The sequence below is a fragment of the Saccopteryx bilineata genome, chromosome 2 (assembly GCF_036850765.1).
Source record: "Saccopteryx bilineata isolate mSacBil1 chromosome 2, mSacBil1_pri_phased_curated, whole genome shotgun sequence".
In the NCBI taxonomy this organism is placed as follows: domain Eukaryota; kingdom Metazoa; phylum Chordata; class Mammalia; order Chiroptera; family Emballonuridae; genus Saccopteryx; species Saccopteryx bilineata.
The window spans coordinates 387,993,035-388,014,269 of NC_089491.1; the positions used below are offsets into that span (position 1 = coordinate 387,993,035).

The following is a 21,235-nucleotide window of genomic DNA, read 5'->3' on the forward strand; positions in this document are numbered from 1 at the left end:
TATCAATGGTAATTGTTTACTGCTCACTATCCTGTCCCCACAGGTGTAAAAGAAGTATGTGTCTATTCAGTTTACTTTGTATCCAGTCTGAATTTCCCAGCTTTGCTTTCTCCCCCCTCCCTAATCTATTTCCAGTGAATTTCCTGTAACCGCCCCTCCACCTTGTCCTTTGATTCTAATGTAGAAAATAAGGTACAACATTGCCATTCTCTCAATTCATTGAGATTTTGCTTCCCAGCAATTGTCCTCGGTTTGGCTCAAATAAACTCATAAAAATTCTCTACAGGTTTAAATGTTTGTTACATCGCCACATTGTTACAGAAAGTTCTCTACAGGTTTAAATGTTATGTTGCTACATTGTTACACAAAGTTCTGTTGGGTCACGCTGCCTTTAAGGGTTGCCATATCCTGCTTCTGTTGTTGGAGGCCAATGTGGGCAAGTGAGTTCCTAAGCAAGCCGATAACCGTGTGTGTGTGCACGTGTGTGTGTGTGTGTGTGTGTGTGTGTGTGTGTGTGTGTGGTGGGGAGGGCAGGTGTCAGATCTATTCTGGTTCCTGCATTTCTACTCAGTTCTCACCTACAGAGTTGAGAGGTTTCTGAAAGTGTATCCTGAGAATGTCGAGTGCAGACATCCGGAGGCCTCCGGGCCATCCTTGCCAGGATGGTGACGTCTCCCCCCAGAAAGGACGGAGGAGGTGGCCTTCTGGGGCCCCCAGTGCTGAGAGGACAGAGGAACCAGCACTGCCAGGAGAGCCTTTATTCCCAGCAGGGTGACCTGCTCGCCCGCCTGGTTAGCTGTCCTCTGGGACACTGAGTTTGTCCTTCACCCCGCAGGCCACCACGGCGAAGAAGAACTCGGGGAAGAAGGTGCGGACGTACACGGCGGCTTTGGGGATGGGGTTGGCCATGAAAACCTCCTGCTTCTTCCGCCTCACCGTGCGCATCACCTCCTCAGCCACGTCCACCGGGTGCACCCCGTAGGTCAGCTTCCTGGAAAAGACTAGAGTCCCCAGGAGGGGGCGGGCGTTAGAGCCTCACAGGACCTGGCTGGTCAGACCCCTCATTCCCCCGCGCACAGGGACATGTGTGCCAAGCCTGGAGCCCTGGGCTCGGGGCCGGCTCTGCTTCCCACTGACCGTGAGGCCCTGGGAAAAACGCTTTACCCCCCTGCACCTTGGCTTCCTCATCTGTAGAATGGGCGCAGCTTCCTGCCCTGTGCACTTCACAGGGTGGTTAGGGACCGTGGAGGGGTCAGAAAGAGCTGAGAGAATTCGAAGGTGTCAGATGAATTTAGGGGCTGTTGTTTATAATTGTGGCGAAGCTGTGTTTGTCACGAGTCTCCTGGAAACAATTGGCCTCATCGTGGTTCACTCGATTCCCTAATGTCGCTAGAACCTTGGGCAGAGTATAGCAGCTTCCTGTTCGGAGCATTCTAGAATAGTAATGATCACTACAGTGCATTTACAGAGCACTTACTGTGTGCTGGGAACTGTTCCAAACCCGCTGTGAGCCAGAACCTTCAGCCCTCCCAGTGACTCCACCAGGTAGATGTCGCCACCATCCCTCATTTTCTAAAAGGGAAACTGAGGCCCAGAGCTTCAGGGACGTGCTCGGGTTTGAACACTTGATACGAGGCAGCGGCAAGGTTCAAGCGCAGGCCGCCTGGCGCTGGCTCCCAGCCTCTGCTCTGTGCTGCCGGCTGCAGAGAGGGGGTGCGGGCCCTCAAAGGCCGAGTCCTGGCTCTTCCGCCTGGACCAGAGGCCCAGGGACGGCCATTCCATGGCTGAGGTCACAGAGCCTGTGAGCGACCCCCGCTGGCCCCGATCTGCTGATTGCAGGCTGAGAGTCTGTCCCCCTGGTGCCTGTGGGCTGCAGTGTTCGGGCCCTTTCCCTGCCGCGAGGGGGTGCAGGGGGTGCCTGTGGGCTGCAGTGTTCGGGCCCCTTCCCTGCCGTGAGGGGGTGCAGGGGGTGCCTGTGGGCTGCAGTGTTCGGGCCCCTTCCCTGCCGCGAGGGGGTGCAGGGGGTGCCTGTGGGCTGCAGTGTTCGGGCCCCTTCCCTGCCGCGAGGGGGTGCAGGGGCACCCTTGCCCAGCGCCACGCTTCAGGAATGCTCCACCCCCATGCCCGGCTCTGTGGCGTCTGGCTGTCCCTCCCGGCGGCCCTCTGGGAGCCCCCCTCACCCCCACCCTCTGGCTTCCCTCGAAAAACTCACATTTCCAGATGGAGGCATCCCAGTTCCCTTGGCCCGGGTGAGCGTGGTGCGACTGGACGAACGTGGGGCTGATGGTGCTGACCACGACATCATACTCCTCCACTTCGGCCCGGAGGCAGTCGAAGAAGCCCAGCGCGGCGTGCTTGGAGGCGGCATCTGGAAGAGAGACCGGCCAGGGTGGGCGCAGGGGGCCCACCCCGTCTCCCAAGAGGCACATCAGGGGCCCGAGGCCTGGACGCACATCCCTACAAGCCCAGCAGAAGAGTCTTCAGAAGCCACCTGGCCCCGCCCCACACTCCGTGGAGAGGAAAGGAGACCCTTGGGAAGGGCAGACAGGGGCAGAGATGGGCGTGACCCCAGTGTACTACATGTCCCACTCTGTGGCCCTGGGCAAACTGCTTTACTGTCCTGGGCTCAGTTTTCCTATCTTTAAAATGGGGCTAATAGCATTCCTGGCCAGTTGGCTCAGTGGTAGAGCATCGGCCCAGCATGTGGAAGTCCCAGGTTCGATTCCCGGGCAGGGCACACAGGAGAAGTGCCCATCTGCTTCTCCACCCTTCCCCTTCTCCTTTCACTCTATCTCTCTCTTCCCCTCCCGCAGCCAAGGCTCCATTGAAGCAAAAGTTGGCCCAGGCTCTGACGATGGCTCCATAGCCTCCACCTCAGGCGCTAGAATGGCTCCTGCCACTACGGAGCAATGCCCCAAATGGCCGAGCATCATCCCCTGCTGGATATGCCTGGTGGATCCTGATTGGGTGCATGTGGGAGTCTGTCTGTCTGCCTCCCCCCGCTTCTCACTTTGGAAAAAAATACACACAAAAGGAGCTAATAGCACCCTTGCCAAGAAACTGTGAAGGTCAAATGCGAGCATGTATGCGAAATGCCCGGCCTGAGCCAAGTTCCCATTACCTCCCAGGAAGGCTGTAAAACAGGGCAGCAGCTTTGGAGAACAGTCTGGCAGTTTCTTTCACATTGAATCATACAGCTACCATGTGAGCAATGAAAATATGCATCCACATGAAACCTTGTACATGAATATTCATAGCAGCATTATTCAGAATGGCCCAAAAGCCAAAACATCCCCCAAAGCCATCCGCTGATGAATGGAAACATAAAATGTGGTCTATTCATATGAAGTCATACCATTCAGCCATAAAAAGGAACAGAGCTCTGACACACGCTGCCACTTGGATGAACCTTAAAACATCATGCTGGCCCTGGCCAGTTGTCTCAGTGGATAGAGTGTCAGCCTGGCGTGCAGATGTCCCAGGTTCAATTCCCGGTAATGGCACACAAGAGAAGAGACCATCTGCTTCTCTTCCCCTCCCTCTCCCCCTTCTCTCCCTCTTCCCCTCCTGAAACCAGTGGCTCGATTGGATGGAGCATCAGCCCCAGGCACTGAGAATAACTGAGTTGGTCTAAGTGCGTCAGCCTTTGGTGCTGTAAATAGTTTAGTTGATTCAAGCATTGGCCCCAGATGGGGGTTGCCAGGTGGATCCTAGTTAGGGCACATATAGGGGTCTGTCTCACTATCTCCCCTCCTCTGACTTAAAAGAAAACAACAAAAAACAAATACATCATGTTTAGTGAAAGAAGGCAGTCACAAAGGACCTCAGATCGTAGGACTCCAGTTATATGAAAGGTAAAATCTGTAGAGGCCACTGAGCAGGGTCTGTGTACCCATGTCGGAGTGTGAACTTCATCTGGCACTGGTCATATTCAGCCAGGCCTGTCTTGACCACCTGTGAGATGTGAGCTTCCGGGTGGGGGTAGGGTGGGGCGGGGCTGGGAGGGGACCTTATCTTTCATGTTCCCATGTCTCCCATCGTCACCTGCAGGCCCTAGGTGCTCAAAAATAGGCACTGACGGAACGAATGAATAAAACCAACCAGGCATTTCATTTCTACTCCCCCCATATGACCGTGTGCCCAGACGCAACACAACATCTCTTGTCTTACGAGACAGAGCGCACAGGACAAAACATTGTTTGTCTTGGCAACTTACAAGCCGTACGAAATGGGATTCCCAGCTTCCCCTGGATGGTGTTCACCAGCACGATTTGGCCCGTCCTCCGGGAGATCATGTTGGGCAGCAGGACTGAGGAGCAGAGGACAAGGAGTCAAGGTCACCACCCTGAGACTGAGCCGGGTGGCGGCAGACCTCTCCCCCAGGACCCCTCCTCGCTCAGGGCTCCTCAGCCTCCCTGTGAACAGGGTGACTATGTAATGGCCCCCCGCCCTCAACAGCCCGGTGTTCCTGAGAGGGGGCTGAGATCCACTGGTGAACTGCTGGGTGATTTCAAACGACCCACCCACGCGTGTGAAGTGACACGGTTTCAATAGCGAGAGGGGTCACCCCTTTTCAACTCTGTCACCTCCCGTAGGAAGTCTCACGGGGGTTCTAATGGGTCTCCAAACACTCTTTTGCACGTGCTCATATTTTAACAAAGAGAGGAAAGACCTCCGCCCCCCTGTCTCGGGACAATGGGCTACTTTGTCTTGATTTCAGGCTTTCTTTTATTTCTTGAGAGAGAAAAGGGTGTTCAATTTATGGTGGTATTATAAAGCTTTGCTCCTACAACAAATTAACTTAAAAATGAGAAAGCTATGAAGTCAATCATTGTGCTGGTGGAAGGGGAATGCAGCAAAAATGAAAAGACGCCATTTTCTGAAGGGTCCATTCAGTTCGGCGCCCGAGTGCCTGAGACGGGCGAACAGGGACCCAGAACTAGGGGGTACGTTCAGGTCTCTCAGCAAGTGGGAGGCCAGCCGGGGGAAACCAGGCCTGGCCCTGTCCACTCCCTGTTGTGCCTTCCTCACGCTGATGTCAGTGAGCCCTGACCTCTCCGAGTTCAGTTTGAATGACACAGCTTGATGTGTCCCCAGCACTGGGGCTGAAGGAAACTTCTATCTCGGGGGCACCATTCTGGAAGTTCTGGGAGACCATGTCTCTGCCTGAAGTGTCTTTGTTCCTCATCTGTTAGGGGACCCGTTGTCACGGAGACCCAGGCTGCAGAGAAGGAAGCTCTCAGCCTCTCCCAGAGAACCCTACCCTCTAAATGTAGAACGTCTCCATGCTTATATTCTGTTTGGATTCTGCTTTGATCAAATTTTCCTGGGGGAGGAGCTTCACCTCTTCGTTCTATTCTATGTCATCTCCAGCCCGAGCCCCTGGGCTTCAGATCTGCGCTCGAGCTTGGCAGTGAGAAATCTCCAAACAGGAACCACCATTTTATCCTGAGAAGAGATCCCTGGCTTGCCCTGATCCTTGCAAAGGGACGGACAATATTCTGGGTCCCTTGAACTTTGGGGATAAACTTGTTTTCTTTTTCATTACTGAAGACGTAAGCTCTACTTTAAAAAAAAATACAACTTTCATGTTTAGAAGCAAATCAACTGCAAGGCTGACATATCATAATATACTCAAAGCATGAAGACTGGTCCAGAGACACGGAACGGGACTGGAAGGGAGCCGGGGATGTCGGGGAGGTGGGTAACGGGAGAGCTTGGGGGGCGGGTCTCCCCGAGGGGAAGGTTGGAATACACCTGTCAGGTGCTTCTTCCCAAACCCCTCTTCTGTCATCAACATTGACAGTCGGAATGTGGAAAACCTTCACCAAATAAGCAGGGGTTTTCCTGGGTGGGGCTGGAGACCCCATCTGGGATTGGATGACCATCTGTCTACATCAGGGAGCCCTCTCAACCAGCGAATGGCCCAGAGACCCGGAGGAAGGCCAGACTCATGAGACCTTTGGTCAACGTGATGGGCCCAAAGTAGTTGGCGTCCATGATCTTCTTGTCCAGCTCCAGCGAAATCTTATCGGCAGGACCTTTCAGCTTCATGCTGGCGTTGTTGATGAGGATGTCCACGCAGCCGTAGCAATCCAGGACCTCTTTGGCCACGTCCTGCACACAGCTGATGTCCGAGAGGTCTAAGAGCACCAGCTTTGGGGTGAATGTCTGCTGAGGCAATGAGACAGTCAAGGCACTGGCGGGAACACCTCCCTCCCTCTTGAGAGCTCGGGGCCCTTCGTGCTAAGAAATTCAGAAATTCAGAGCACGTGAAATGACAACAGAAAATGCTGAGGAAAGAACAGGAAGGACCACACGACCAAGGAAAGTGATAAAGAATGCTTTCTTGGGGTCCAGAGCAGCAGCAGCAGCAACAAAAATCCCAACATGCAAATATGCAGCCATAGTCTGAACTTTTGGCCGCGGAGTCACAACTAATATAAAATCCAGGTGAAGATCGTCCTTCCCAGAGAAAGCTGCGTATGGATTCCAGAGGTGATGTCATTGCCTAAAACCTTTCTGAGCTTTTGATAATTGCTATCCAAACAGGCTTACAAGCCACGTCTAGCTTTAAAAAGAATTTTTTTTGGCCCTGGCCGGTTGGCTCAGTGGTAGAGCGTCAGCCTGGCGTGTGGGGGACCCGGGTTCGATTCTCAGCCAGGGCACATAGGAGAAGCGCCCATTTGCTTCTCCACCCCCCCCCCCCTCCTTCCTCTCTGTCTCTCTCTTCCCCTCCCGCAGCCGAGGCTCCATTGGAGCAAAGATGGCCCGGGCGCTGGGGATGGCTCCTTGGCCCCTGCCCCAGGCGCTAGAGTGGCTCTGGTGGTGGCAGAGCGACCCCCCGGAGGGGCAGAGCATCGCCCCTGGTGGGCGTGCCTGGTGGATCCTGGTCGGGCGCATGCGGGAGTCTGTCTGTCTCCCCGTTTTTTGTTTTGATTTTTCAGTGACATTTGACATTCAATATTATATCAGTTTTAGGTGTATAGCATTAGTGGTTAGACATTTATATAACTTACAAAGTGACTCCATCCCCCCACCCCCGTCCCGCCCCCGCCTCCCGCCGTAAATCTAGAACCCACTTGACACCATACATAGTTACTCTGGTTTTATTGACTCGGTTCCCTGGGTTGTACTTTGCAGCCCCATGACGATTTTGTCACTGCCCACTGGTGCTCCTGAAGGCACATCTAGCCTGTAGTCACATTTTGCTTTTGATCAAAATCACACACTCAAATCAAGATGGGAGGCCCATCCGCGTGCCAGGCACGCTGGTCAGCCCCAGAGGCGGGCTGCTGTTGAGACTCATTGTTTAGATGGGGGCACGGATGGGAACCACCATGACACCACGCCGTAAATGCAACCTCACTGTTCTCCAAACATCAGTCCCGAGACACCCCTTGGAAAGAGGGTGTCCTGGTCAAATCTGTTTGGGAAATACAGACTATTAAATTCTTGTTTTTTGGAGATACACAATGCACATTAGCATATCAAAGGCTCTGGAATGTCCTGTGGTAAAGCAACCAGTGAGACAAGCTTGGCTTAACTCGGCCTTTCCCCCACAACTGACCTCAGAACCTCGTGTTGTTGTTGTTGTTGTTGTTTTTTTTTTTTGCATTTTCTTTTCTGAAGCTGGAAACAGGGAGAGACAGTCAGACAGACTCCCGCATGCGCCGGACCGGGATCCACCCGGCACGCCCACCATGGGACGACGCTCTGCCCACCAGGGGGCGATGCTCGGCCCATCCTGGGCGTCACCATGTTGCGACCAGAGCCACTCTAGCGCCTGGGGCAGAGGCCACAGAGCCATCCCCAGCGCCTGGGCCATCTTTGCTCCAATGGAGCCTCAGCTGCGGGAGGGGAAGAGAGAGACAGAGAGGAAGGCGCGGCGGAGGGGTGGAGAAGCAAATGAGCGCTTCTCCTATGTGCCCTGGCCGGGAATCGAACCCGGGTCCTCCGCACGCTAGGCCGACACTCTACCGCTGAGCCAACCGGCCAGGGCCGTGTTGTTGTTTTTTAACTCAATATTGAATCCTCTCCCAAGAAACACACCTTGAAGAGTGATGTGTTGTCCTGTTTGCTCCATCTTTTTAAATACCACACTTAGATCTGCATTATCTCTGGCTAGTACCAAACACCAAATTCAACATCCAGGGAAAAGATCTCAAAGACGCTGAAGAGAGCTCCGAAGGCCACTTCCTGGCCAGCCCTCCAGAAAGGCTGGGGCACCGTGGGTGGCTGCAATGCACCACCTCCCAGGTGACTCCTTAGAAGACAACTCCATTCCACCGATTTCTTTGAAGGACATATCCTCACAGGCATTAAACCAGGGACATACCCTCCTGGACCCTGTCCGGGTCTGACCGAAATAGCATGGGCTGGGCTGGGGCAGGGCAGTGGCTGGAGAACACATTTCTTGGCATGGTGAGTGGCCAGCATGACTGGACCCCTTTTGACTGGCAGACACGCCTGGATCAAGATTCATGAGGCCATTGTCCTAATCACCAAATTTGACCCATGTGACCAAAGAGCTGCTCTTCAACAATCAAGGAAGGCTAAGGGTTCCCAGGAGTTACCCCAGCTGACTGCCGGCGGCCCTTACCTTGCTGGGGTCCGCCGCGCTGGTCAGGGAGTCGTACAGACTCTCCAGCCTCTCCCAGTTCTTTCCGCACAGCACCAGCCTCGCGCCGCCCGTGTGGAAGACCCGAGCGCACTCTGTGGGGAAGAAGGAAGGAGGGCAGGGCGCACTGTGTGGGTGGAGCCACTGATGGCTGAGCCCCTCTGTCTTACAAATTCAAGCATTCAGAGAATCTAATAGTCTTAGGACCGTGAGGCCTCTTAGAGGTCATTTCATTCCATCTCCTCTCTGGGCTGGGGTTTTTTCTCATCTCTAGCCTTGCCTCCTGGGAAAGGGAGCTCAGAGTGAGGGAAACAGCTCTTCCCTCATTGGCTAGTTCAGGTTATTAGGACATTCTTCTTTAAACTGGACACAAAGAGGACCCTTTCCACCTGGGCCTCCAGAGGCACAGACCTACAGGTGGCTCAATCTAAAGATATTAGGAACAGCCACTCATTGTCTTTTTCAGACCAAGTGACACTTGTTTTATTTACATTGTCTCTGTACGTAAATAGTTCAGCCAGGGCTATTTTCATTAAAAAAGTAAACCTGCCTTCTGTCGAGTTCATTGTACTCTGGACTAATTCCCAGCTGAGCCAACAATACAGGAACTTTCTCTACAGGACAATGGCTGGTAGACACGCTGCGTTCTTGCGTAGCAATAGCACTGACATTCAAGAACCAGACAAGCTAACAGATTTTGAGAGCTTGCTTGTTCCAGGGACCCAGTCAAAGAGAGGCGCATAGATTATTAGCACATTTGATTCTCACAGTAACCCTATGAGGTAGCATCTGGGGTTGGGTTCCCTAGAAGCGGGCTCAGAGACAAGGCTTCAGGTGGCCAGGATTTCCTGAGGGAGTGATCTTCGGGGAAAACCCACGGGGAGTGAGGCCACAGGGCCGCGGCCTGGCCAGGATGTGACTGGGCCCAAGGAAGGCTCTGGAGTGTGAGCCCCACTGCGGAGCTGTTCTTCCTGAGGCGAGAGGACCAGCTACTACACACTCGTGCTGGCGGATCCCTGACTCTGCGCTGCCTCCCTCTGCATGTGGACGCCAAGGGTGTTCAACTCCCAGGCAAGTCAGTGTGCACTGGCAGACAGCAAGTCTCCAAGCCTCAGCAGCCACGGAGCCGGGGGAATGGATGGACCGGCCAGGTACAGAGGTCTGGGGAGAGTGCCCCAACCCCCCCTCACCCCCCAACTGTTTCTGTCCCATTCTACCCTGGGCAGCCAGCCGCGGCAGGCCTGCACCGACCCCGGACGCTGAAGGGGGGCTGGGCCGCGCTGGGAGGCTCGGTTTCCCCAGGGCAAGGCTCAAAGTGACCCCACGGTTGTGTGACAGTCTCCTGCGAGCCTGCAGCCGGTGCGGGCGGAGAGAAGGGAGCTGGTCCGTTGTCTGGGACAGCCGTGGGGACGGGGGACTGCGTATCGGAGGGAGAGCCGGTAAGGCATCAGGCCCTGTGGGCTCCGCCGGGCCAGGCAGGAGCAGGAGGGAAGGCAGGAGGCATTAGTTATCACAGAAGAGAAGCAGAGGCCTGTGAAGTCTGGAAGCAGGTGTGGTGGGGGTGACCGAGGGAGCCGGGAGGGGGGATGCCGCCCTGAGCTCTGCTGACCCAGGAGAAACCCGAATCAGCACATCAGCCTGGTTGCCTCCCCTGCCAACCTGGAGCGGCAGGACGGCTCCCGCAAAGAGGGGTGGCGAGAAGAAGGGCCGTTCTGCCGTCAGGGAGGTGGTGACCAGAGAGCACACCCTCAGCGTCCACACGCGCATCCGTGGGGCGGTGTTTAAGAGGCACGCGCATCCGTGGGGCGGCGTCTAAGAGGCACGCCCCCCGCTCGCTCTCAGAGATCTGGAAATGTGCCACGAAGGAGACGAGACGGGAACTCCAGCTGTGACCACTGGCGCCAGCGCAGGGCCGAGAAAGAAGGATGCTGGAGGGGGCGGTGTTGTCTCCCACCCGCCCTCTCCCTCCCTCTCATGAAGATGGCCACATATTTACAAGCTGGGCACAAGCTGAGAAGCCTGCGGCCAAGAGCCAGAGCCAACCTGTGGCCTTGACCTCCTTAGGAGAGGCAGCCAGGAGTGCCCCTTACCCTCACCCCATCTCCCCTCTTGTTGCTCGTACCTTGCCTTTTCCAGGTGGGCTTGAGAGAGGGAGCCCCATGGCGCAAATCGCTGCTTTGGTCCAGCAAGTCCCAAAGGCACGCTCCCGAACACGTGGTGAGTCGCTTTTGCTGATGCCAGGCATCAGGCATACCCAGGTGTTCTTGCTTTTATTCCTCACCAGCTTAGCTCAGTATAGCCTTTATCTTGTGTCAAGCAAGCGGGCACCAGGCTTTTCTATTTCTCATGCAACAAACATAGATTGAGCCCCTTACACCCGAGAGGCCAATGGACTATAAGATGCTTCCGGCTGTCAGAGATATCCAAATTCAAACAGATGGCCTGTGAATGTTGTAAAACGCTGCCGATTGCAAGACAATCAGCTCGACCTCAGAAAGGTTTTAGGATGAATACCTGCGTCTTAGAGGTGATAAAACACAGGCAGGGCTGTGCTCTCTGGTGTGAGGAGTTTTGAGAGTTACTCTTGCCGCAGAGACAGTGGATACCAGGTGACTCGATTCTGGACTTGGCGGAACGGTGCGGGTTTGGGGTGAGGGTTCGATGTCCTGCGCTTTGGCCGTTTGATGCCCCGAGTGAACAGCTTGGCCCTGGGCTCCTTGCTGCTGCCCACAGGTTTGGTCAGGTCCCAGGGGGCCGGGGGTACGCTGTGGGCTGTGCCTAGCCAGTGCCCTCTACTCAGTGCCCTCTGCCAGTGCCCTCTGCCAGTGCCCTCTGCTCAGTGCCCTCTGCCAGTGCCCTCTGCCAGTGCCCTCTGCTCAGTGCCCTCTGCCAGTGCCCTCTGCCAGTGCCCTCTGCTCAGTGCCCTCTGCCAGTGCCCTCTGCTCAGTGTCCCTCACTTTTTTCTTGCCCTGGACCTGAGACATGGAGCCATTTGAACCGAGGACGTCTGTGGTCAGCAGCACATTCTGGCTGAGTTTTTATTTAAGGTCACGTACACCCAGCTTCTCAAGTTACTTCTAAATATGCGAACTTAATTTTTTTCTGTTTTGCATTTCTTTCCAAAGTGGGTCTGTAACATACAGTTAAAAAACAAAACAAGCCCTGGCCGGTTGGCTCAGTGGTAGAGCGTCGGCCTAGCGTGCGGAGGACTCGGGTTAGATTCCCGGCCAGGGTACACAGGAGAAGCACCCATTTGCTTCTCCACCCCTCTGCCGCGCCTTCCTCTCTGTCTCTCTCTTCCCCTCCCGCAGCCGAGGCTCCATTGGAGCAAAGATGGCCCGGGTGCTGAGGATGGCTCTGTGGCCTCTGCCCCAGGCGCTAGAGTGGCTCTGGTCGCAACATGGCGACGCCCAGGATGGGCCGAGCATCGCCCCCTGGTGGGCAGAGCGTTGCCCCATGGTGGGTGTGCCAGGTGGATCCTGGTCGGGCGCATGCAGGAGTCTATCTGACTGTCTCTCCCTGTTTCCAGCTTCAGAAAAATGCAAAAAAAAACAACAACAAAAAAACAAAGCAAAACAATAAAAAACACCGACTGGCCTGACCAGGCGGTGGCGGAGTGGATAGAGCGTTGGACTGGCACGTGGAGGACCCAGGTTCGAGACCCCGAGGTCGCCAGCTTGAGCGCGGGTTCATCTGGTTTGAGCAAAGCTCACCAGCTTGGACCCAAGGTCACTGGCTCAAACAAGGGGTCACTCGGTCTGCTGAAGGCCCGCGGTCAAGGCACATATGAGAAAGCAATCAGTGAACAACGAAAGTGCCACAACGAAAAACTGATGATTGATGCTTCTCATCTCTCTCCATTCCTGTCTGTCTGTCCCTATCCCTCTCTCTGACTCTCGCTCTGTCTCTGTAAAAATAAATAAATAAATAAAAATTATAAAACAAACAAACAAACAAACACCGACGGTAGTCAGGACAGAGACTAGACCAGTGGTTCTCAAACTCTTTGAAGTCAGGGCGCATTTAAAATCCTACAGATAATTGTAGGTGCACTATATACAAATTTCTGAGAAATATGTTATAATAATTAAGTCAAATATTAAAGAAAAAATATAAAGTCAAAGCATGCTTTTTATGGTAATTAAATAAAATAAATAGGACAAAATTAAATTTATTCTGACATTAAAAAACACTTTTATGTTACATTTTTTGAGTTACGCTTTTTAGAATTAGTAAAAAAGAGATGTTAAAAAATAAAAAAACAGGCCCTGGCCGGTTGGCTCAGTGGTAGAGCATTGGCCTGGCGTGCAGGAATCCCAGATTCGATTCCCTGCCAGGGCACACAGGAGAAGCGCCCATTTGCTTCTCCACCCCCCCCCTTCCTCTCTGTCTCTCTCTTCCCCTCCCGCAGCCAAGGCTCCATTGGAGCAAAGATGGCCCGGGTGCTGAGGATGGCTCTGTGGCCTCTGCCTCAGGCGCTAGAGTGGCTCTGGATGCAACAGAGCAATGCCCCAGATGGGCAGAGCATCGCCCCCTGGTGGGCATGCTGGGTGGATCCTGGTCGGGCGCATGCGGGAGTCTGTCTGATTGCCTCCCTGTTTCCAACTTCAGAAAAAATACAAAAAAATAAAATAAAATAAAATAAAACAACAAAAAAGTTATCTTTTTATATGTATAGATACATTCTTAGTAAGATTTAGTAAATTCCGCAGGTCCCTGCAAGAATGTGTTAACTTTTTTCATTCTTGTGTTTATGAGAAATATGAGCCTGATGCATCCTAGTGATTTCTTCAATGTTTGGGCATATATTTGAAAGGCAAACTCTCATTTTCTCATCAATACAATGAAGAAGAATTCCTCTCTTTTTACTCTTAATTGTGTTGAGTGCAGACAGCCCCCACCATACATATCATCTTAGCTTGACACCAAACACAGGATAGAAGAAACTTGCCTCCAGTCTTTTTGGGGAACATGGGGGGCAGTGTAAACAATCCAGCACCACAGCTTAACAGCCTTTTGCAACCTAATCAGGCAAGTGAGGTGGGGGGTTGGGCAGACTGTCAGTTTACAGCCAGTTCCCCACACTTCTGTCCCCAAAAATCTAAACTCCAAAAACCCTGGTCCCGAACAGGCACATATTTCTCTGGAATACCATAGGGCGCATCTGGAAATCTTCTAGGGTGCACCAGTGCTCCCTGGCGCACACTTTGAGAACCACTAGACTATACCATAGACCCCTGAAAATGCCATTTTTCCCTGAGTTGTATTCATCTGGGCACCTGATTTGTCCTGTGTGTGACTCTGACTTCATGAGACAAGAGAACAGTGAGACTGCGAGAACAAAGACACATCTCTCAACAACAGGTAGAGCAGCGTTCTCTCTAGTGGGACAGAGAATCAGAAAGGATTTAGAAGAACTCAATAGCCTTCTCGACCAACAGGATCTACTCCACATCTGTTGAGCACTCTGCCCACAAACAGCAGAACGCACACTCATTCCCAGCGCCCACGGACCATGCATCAAGGGAGTTCCTATCCTGGAACAGAAATCACACTCACCGAATGTAAAAAAAAACCCAAAACCATACAGAGTTTGTTCTCTGATCATGTTGGAATCTAGTTAGAAATCAATAAGACAAACATATCACAACAGGCTTATCCAAAGGAGTGCCTTCTCTCGTCTGATGGCCACTTTTAGAGGCTATTTATTAAATATACATTTTTCGGGTGCTTATTCTATGCCAGGCTTTGAGCTAGGTGCTGAGGAGACTCCAGGGTGGACAGAACACAGTGTCCAGCATAGGGGAGCGTGTGTCACGCAGACCAGCTGAGAGGCACGCAGAGACAGGGCAGTGTGAGACCCGTGCCCGTGGGGCCGTGATTCTGTGAGGGGACACGGGAACCCGGAGGCCAGTTCCTCCGGGAACATCGAGGGGGTCAGGGAAGGAAGACACCATGATGAGAAAGGGGCCTCGTGAAGGCAGCTGGCCTGATGCTGGATGGGTTTGTTCCACTTGGAGAACAAGGGCTCCCCAACGACTTTGACTCTGAGTGCCTGTAAGTGGATGTCTCTGCTCCAGTTTCCCAGGACAACCACGACTTCCTGTAGTCATGTGTCCGGTCTGGTTGACACATGTGTGTGCCCTAGTTTGCTCCTGTAGAACAGGGGTCCCCAAACTATGGCTCGTGGGCCGCATGTGGCCCCCTGAGGCCATTTATCCGGCCCCCGCCACACTTCTGGAAGGGGCACCTCTTTCATTGGTGGTCAGTGACAGGAGCATAGTTCCCATTGAAATACTGGTCAGTTTGTTGATTTAAATTTACTTGTTCCTTATTTTAAATATTGTATTTGTTCCCGTTTTGTTTTTTTACTTTAAAATAAGATATGTGCAGTGTGCATAGGGATTTTTTTATAGTTTTTTTTGTAGTCCGGCCCTCCAACGGTCTGAGGGACAGTGAACTGGCCCCCTGTATAAAAAGTTTGGGGACCCCTGCTGTAGAAGATGGTGTTTGTGTCGCCCCTCCCTTTTGAGTACCGAATGTAACGATGCAGGATTGTCCTCTTGGGGAATTGCTTCCGGGACCTGGGTAGGGGCTACGCAGAGAACTTAGTTTATCTGCCATATGCTTTAAACAAAAATGACACAGTGAACCCAAGTTGATCACCCCCTGAAATGGAGCCCAGCATCACGGCATGAGGCTTAGCTCCCACTGGGCAGGAGCATGAGGCTCTGAGTGGAGACTTCCCAGAGAGGAGGTCACAAGGGTTCTCCTGACGAGGGCCCCAAGGGGGTAAGTCTTGGGAGGAGCCGTGATCATCTCAACACCCAGGATATAGTAGATAAAATGGACACTTGTTAAGGGACCTAATGCATGTTGGACGGGGTCTGTTCTATGTTCGATTAAAAATAACAGAACAACCACAAAAATTATACTCTAACTCTGTAACCTGTGGGGCTGCTCGACTGTGGTTAGGAATTCTAGAGTCAGAGTCTTACCAACCAAAGGACATCCTGTCACAGACGTCACCAGTGCAAGGGCCCTCCAAGACCATCTAATTCAGGGGCCGCAAACATAAATGCCTTTTAGGCCGGGAGGTAATATGACTGCGAGAATCAGGCTGAGGGTGAGACGATAAGGAGCGGTGGGGTCTGCGGCATGCCGGAGGATGCTCCCATTATTCACGCTTGAGTGGCACCCCCTACAGCTCCAGCCACTGTCCTAAGATCTTCCCGCCTATGAATTCCCTTACTCCTCACCGCAACATTATGAGGTGGAGATGGCTGGAACCCTCACTTCACGGGTGAGGGGTCCAAGGCAGAGAAGTGGAGCCACTGCTGGGACGCGGTAGCGTCAGGAATTGAACTCAGCTCCCAGGTCTGGGCTTATCACCAGTACACTGACCCAGCTCAGGGTTTCGAATTTTAAAATTTCTGGAGACTCTGTGAAGGCCAAGCAGATGGCCCCTGCAGGCCCCTGCAGACCCCAGCAGACCCCTTAGGTGGTGCGTTTGCGCCTCCAGAGGTTTCAGTGCCCTCCTGTCTCAGGCGAGGAAGCTGCAGCCTCCCGAAGAGGAGCTTTACCGTGTGGGACCTGCTGGTTAATGGCAGACACGAGGGGAGAACCCAGCCTCAACCCCCACCCGCCTGGCAGGCGAGCTCGTGCCCCACCCTGCCACTGCACAGCCCTCAGGGCAGGAGCGGGTCCGAGCGGGGCTGAGACTAGCTTACCCTTGCCCAGTCCGGAGATGGCATCGGTGATCACCACCACCTTGTTCTGCACGGCTGACTTGGACCACAGCCTGGACACCTCTTGATAGATGAAGAGAAGGCCGCTGACCCCCAAGAGCAGCAAAGGCAAGATGAGCACAGCGGTGACCCCCATCTCGTTCTGGGGCAAACGGGGACAGAATTAGCTTTGCACACAGACTCTGGTCAGGGCCCTGGGACGGGGCGGGGGCAGGGGTGGGGCGGCAAGGCTACAGGCACAGCCACTCATGCCCCAGGCCCCGAGTGTCCTCTCCAGGGAGCCGGGCTCTGTGCGAGTCCCAGCCGCTTCCGAGCTGCACACCCTGCTAATCCCCAAGTGTCCGACGAATAGGAAATTACTCACAGTGTCTCCGAAAGCAAGCTGTATCCAGGGGCCTACCTTCCTGAAGGTTAATTATAAATTTAATTAAAATGGGTCTGCATTTTTGGAAGGAAATCCATGTGTTAAGGCCACTTGCTTGAGCCCCAATGGCTATTTATAGCTCTCGGTGCTCTGAAGGGCCTTTCAGGGTAAATATAGTGTCTATTCTGCTATTCAGGACACATGCTGGCTGGGTCTGATTTCAGAGGTCCTGCCAGGACTTTTAAAGCTCCCTGGCTTTGCCTGACTATTAGAGGCTTCCTCTGGAGTTTGGGGCTGAGCATTAGGGATCAGGTCTGGGGATTTCAGCACAAGCACCCTTGCCCTCACGCCCTGGACCCCTCCTGTCACATAGCTTCCAGTAAGTAGCTCAGACAGGCACGGCCAGGAGCCATCTGGCCCTCCGTCCTGGGTGGGGACGAGAAGCTTAGGAAAGCTGTTGAACCGAATGGAGCCTAAAGCAGAATAAGCCACTCGGAGGTGTGACATGAACTATTAGAGCAGCGTGTTGGGGGCGTTTCCCGTTAGTCCCAGCAGCCCGCCTCAGCGAGGGTTAGCTACCTCATCTGAGCCACGGGCGGGACAGTGTTTGTTATCTTACAGGACTGTTGGGAGGAAAGAGAAGACACTGCCTATTACCTGGGAATAACTCCTGTCTCACAAGAAGACAACTATTGTTATCTTCAGTAATTAAGAATATTAAGAATTGATCTCAACTGTTAAAAATTTATTTTACTTTCTGGGAGGAGAGGAGAGAGAGAGAAAAAGAGAGAGAGAGAGAGCTGGAAAGAGTGTGAGAGACTGACAGGAAGGGAGAGAGAGAGAGAAGCATCAACTCATAGTTGTGTCACTTTACTTGTTTATTGGCTACTTCTTATAGGTGCCTTGACTGAGGGGCAAAGGGAGCTCCAGCTGAGCCAGTGATGACCCCTTGCTCAAGCCAGTGACCTTGGGCTTCAAGCCAGTGAGTGACCTTTGGGCCTATGCCAGTGGCCATAGGGTCATGTTGATGAGTCCACACTCAAGCTGGCAACCTTGTGCTCAAGCCAAAAGAACTCATACTCAAGTCAGTGACCTTGGGGTTTCAAACCTGGGACCTCAACGTCCCAGGTTGACACTCTATCTACTGTGCCACTACCGGTCCAGCCCAACTGTTAAATATTTTAAATATACAAGAGAAGTCAACAGATTAGAAAGAGGAGACATAAATAGCTAACTTCCAATTCAAGTGCTACCACCGTGGAAAACTGAAGACCCATCATAATGACATCCTAATTTGTGTGGAAAGGGTTGTTGGGCTGACCAGGAAGAGGGGCAGGGAGCAGTGCATGGGAGGGTAGCGGCGGAGAACCTGCATCTCTTCCTTGGACGTTGAGACTGACCAGAAGCCTGTGACCCACTAGAAGTCTGCCCATGTCCTACGTATGGCCTTCCTGACTCATGAATTGAACACGCCTTTGTGATCAGTGCCCAGGTCAAGAAGCAGAACATTGGCAGCATGCCCCCCCTGCCATGTCTCTTTCCAGCCCCTCAGAGTCCCTGCTTCCTAAGTTGTACAAACCTCTATCAGTTTTACTTGTACTTTCAAACACTGCTTTTGTTTAAATACATCCACCAGTTATCACTGTTTCGGTGAACATGACGTTTGTGAGATTCACCCGTATTGCCGTGTGTAGTTGGAGATCTTGTGTTTCATTGTGAGAACACACCACATTTTTAATTTGTTCCTTTGGGAGTGGGCACTGGGCTGGTTTTCGGTGTGGAGCTATTACCAGTAGTGCTGCCACAAGCACGCACGGCTCTTGGTGACATGAGCACTAGTTCAGGGGGAATTTTGGATGACACAACAAGAAAGGTTGGCTCTGATGACCTTCCTGTCTAAAGACATTGGCTGAAAAAAAAAAAAAGAAGCAAAATAGAGAGGTAACTGTAAAGTCTACCTCCCTGTCTTAGTGTCTGGGACTCAGGAGTTCAGCCCCTGAAGGGTGTAATACTGAGTGGGACACTTGAGACCATGTCATCACAATATAGTAAAAGAAAAATGTTAAATTGAAACAAAATCTCTGCCTGACCTGTGGTGGCGTAGTGGATAAAGCATCAACCTGGAAACGCTGAGGTTGCCGGTTCAAAACCCTGGGCTTGCCTGGTCAAGGCACATATGGGGAGTTGATGCTTCCTGCTCCTCTCCCCTTCTCTCTCTCTCTCTAATGAATAAATAAAATTTAAAAAAAATTAAAAAAAAAAAAAAAGAAACAAAGTCTCTGGTATTTCCCTGCACACTCAGAGACAAGAATGGAGGTATTTTAAATTCGTTAAAATGATGAACTAGGGAACTTCTACAGAGCTTTTTTTTTTTTTTTTGTATTTTTCTGAAGCTGGAAACGGGGAGAGACAGACAGACTCCCGCATGCGCCCGACCGGGATCCACCAGCACACCCACCAGGGGGCAACGCTCTGCCCACCAGGGGGCGATGCTCTGCCCCTCCGGGGCGTCGCTCTGTTGCAACCAGAGCCACTTTAGTGCCTGGGGCAGAGGCCAAGGAGCCATCCCCAGCGCCTGGGCCATCTTTGCTCCAATGGAGCCTTGGCTGCAGGAGGGGAAGAGAAAGACAGAGAGGAAGGGGGGGGGGTGGAGAAGCAGATGGGCGCTTCTCCTGTGTGCCCTGGCCGGGAATCGAACCTGGAACTTCTGCACGCCAGGCCGACGCTCTACCACTGAGCCAACCGGCCAGGGCACAAAGCATTTTTTTGAGGGAAGGAGACTAGTTTACATCGGAAGGCTTACAATATTATCGCTATTGTAATGTCTCCAAGGCCAGGGTTGGTTTGGTCAACACAGAAATTCATTAGTCACGTGGTGCAAACGCGGCCTCTGCTGTTGTAGAACACTTGACAAGCCCTCTGTTGGAAGATGAGCCCCAGAGAGGCACAAGACCCTTTGTCAGAGAAGGTTGTCTGGACCTCCTGTAGTGTGGATGGCGTCTCCCTGTTGAAGCAGACGCAGCTGACCATGGTCACCCATGCCCGGACGTCATGACAAGCCGGCCACCCCTTCCACACGGTCTGCAGGCCTCCTCGGTCCAGGCTCCTGTGCCGCAGGCCACAGCGACTCCGTGGACGGCAATCCCACCTGACGGCGAGTCAGCGTCCCCAGACCTCAGCGCCAAGGTGGCAGGAGGTGGTTCAAGCCGTCCGCAAGTATCACGCAAAGGTTTATACATCTATTCTGCAACCATTATGGGTGCACAGCTGCTTCGAGCTGGGCAGTGTCTCAAATCTGAGCAACATAGCAGTGAAGGAAATAAAGACAGCCTTTTCACTTCTTGAGTTGGGAAACGCCCAGTAAACCGACAAGAAAGTCATCGCGTCCTATGTCGGAAGGTGGTAAGTCCCACAAGAAAAGAACAGCAGTAGGGAGTCCGCTTGCGTCCAGGCAGGAAACCACATCACCCTGGCTGACTCCGGTGGAGAGACTTGCACGGACGAGCCCCTTACAGGACTGGAAGGGTGAAGGTGACACAGGGCAGAGAGGTGCCCAGAGACCAGCCGCAGCGGGAAGTGTTACCACCCCTCGGAACAAGGGGTAGAGAAAGAGCAATCGCAGCCTCGTGAGAGGTAGAACGTGGGTGGGGTGGGCACCCAGCAGGCTCTGTAGTCATAGAAAGTCCCAGCCCCTGCTACTGACCAAAGCCACAGCGGGAGGAAAGCCCCTGACAGATCTCCTCCCGGTCTCTGACACGTGGCCACCGTCAGCACACATGGGCACGATGAAGAGAGGCCAGCCAACAGGGACGACACGGGTATCTTGCCCACCTGATTAATAAGAATGCTGTGTGATAATTACTGTCTGGAGAACGTTCTCACGGGACCAGACATACTCGTACTCAGTATCACTACAAGGGGAGTGTCCGTACACCCCCTCCCCAGACTTCCTGGTCACCAGTGTTTTTCTCCAATCCAATAGCCAACTGCCAATTGTGTGTGTGGCTCTGTGACTCAGGCCATCTTTACTTCCAAAGACAGCGGGCAACAGGTGCGATAGGTATTGCTCAGGGCTCTGTGCAGGGCGGGTTTCCCTTCTCACTGGGTACCAGAGCCGCTTCACGGGACTGTCCCCCTCCCGCCGACGTCACTGTGTCCGACAAGGTCACCTGCAAGCCGGTCCCACCTCTCCCCTCGAACAGAAAGCCGAGGCAGTCCGTCAGCACAGGTGGGTGTCACAGAGTGCTGCTGTCACATAATGGTGCCTCTGCTACCTGCTCAGGTCCGAGGTCAGGTTTCTCTCGCTGCGAGGACCCAGGGAGGGGCTGATGGCTGGCTAGCCGCTGACTGCACGGCCAGCATCGGGGCCACAGGTCCCACACTGACGGAGTCTGGGTGGCACATCGCAGGGTCCAGCCCAGGAGAGGGGAGGAGGCTCACTGAGAAGGAGTCACCCCCAGAGGTGACCAGAGAAAGTCTTGATGAAAGATGACCTTTGAACAG

The 21,235-nt window shown here is 53.2% G+C and overlaps 1 protein-coding gene across 1 annotated transcript; it reads right to left on the reverse strand.

Annotated features, from left to right (window-relative positions):
* Positions 1 to 743: 743 nt before the first annotated feature.
* Positions 744 to 16,912, reverse strand: DHRS7C (dehydrogenase/reductase 7C). The gene is made up of 7 exons (XM_066264297.1): positions 16,733 to 16,912; positions 16,351 to 16,510; positions 8,603 to 8,715; positions 5,961 to 6,171; positions 4,217 to 4,309; positions 2,213 to 2,368; positions 744 to 1,001 (listed from the first exon to the last, which is right to left on the reverse strand). Exons 2-7 carry the CDS (start codon positions 16,502 to 16,504, stop codon positions 793 to 795), a joined length of 936 nt encoding a protein of 311 aa, XP_066120394.1. The 5' UTR covers positions 16,505 to 16,510; positions 16,733 to 16,912; the 3' UTR covers positions 744 to 792.
* Positions 16,913 to 21,235: the final 4,323 nt, after the last annotated feature.

Coding starts and splice junctions, on each gene's coding strand:
- DHRS7C (XM_066264297.1), bottom strand. CDS start 16,504: ATGGGGGTCACCGCTGTGCTCATCTTGCCTTTGCTGCTCTTGGGGGTC. Junction 6,172..8,602: donor GCGCGGCGGACCCCAGCAAG/GTAAGGGCCGCC, acceptor TTGCCTCAGCAG/ACATTCACCCCAAAGCTGGT. Junction 2,369..4,216: donor AATCCCATTTCGTACGGCTT/GTAAGTTGCCAA, acceptor TCTCTCTTCCAG/ATGCCGCCTCCAAGCACGCC.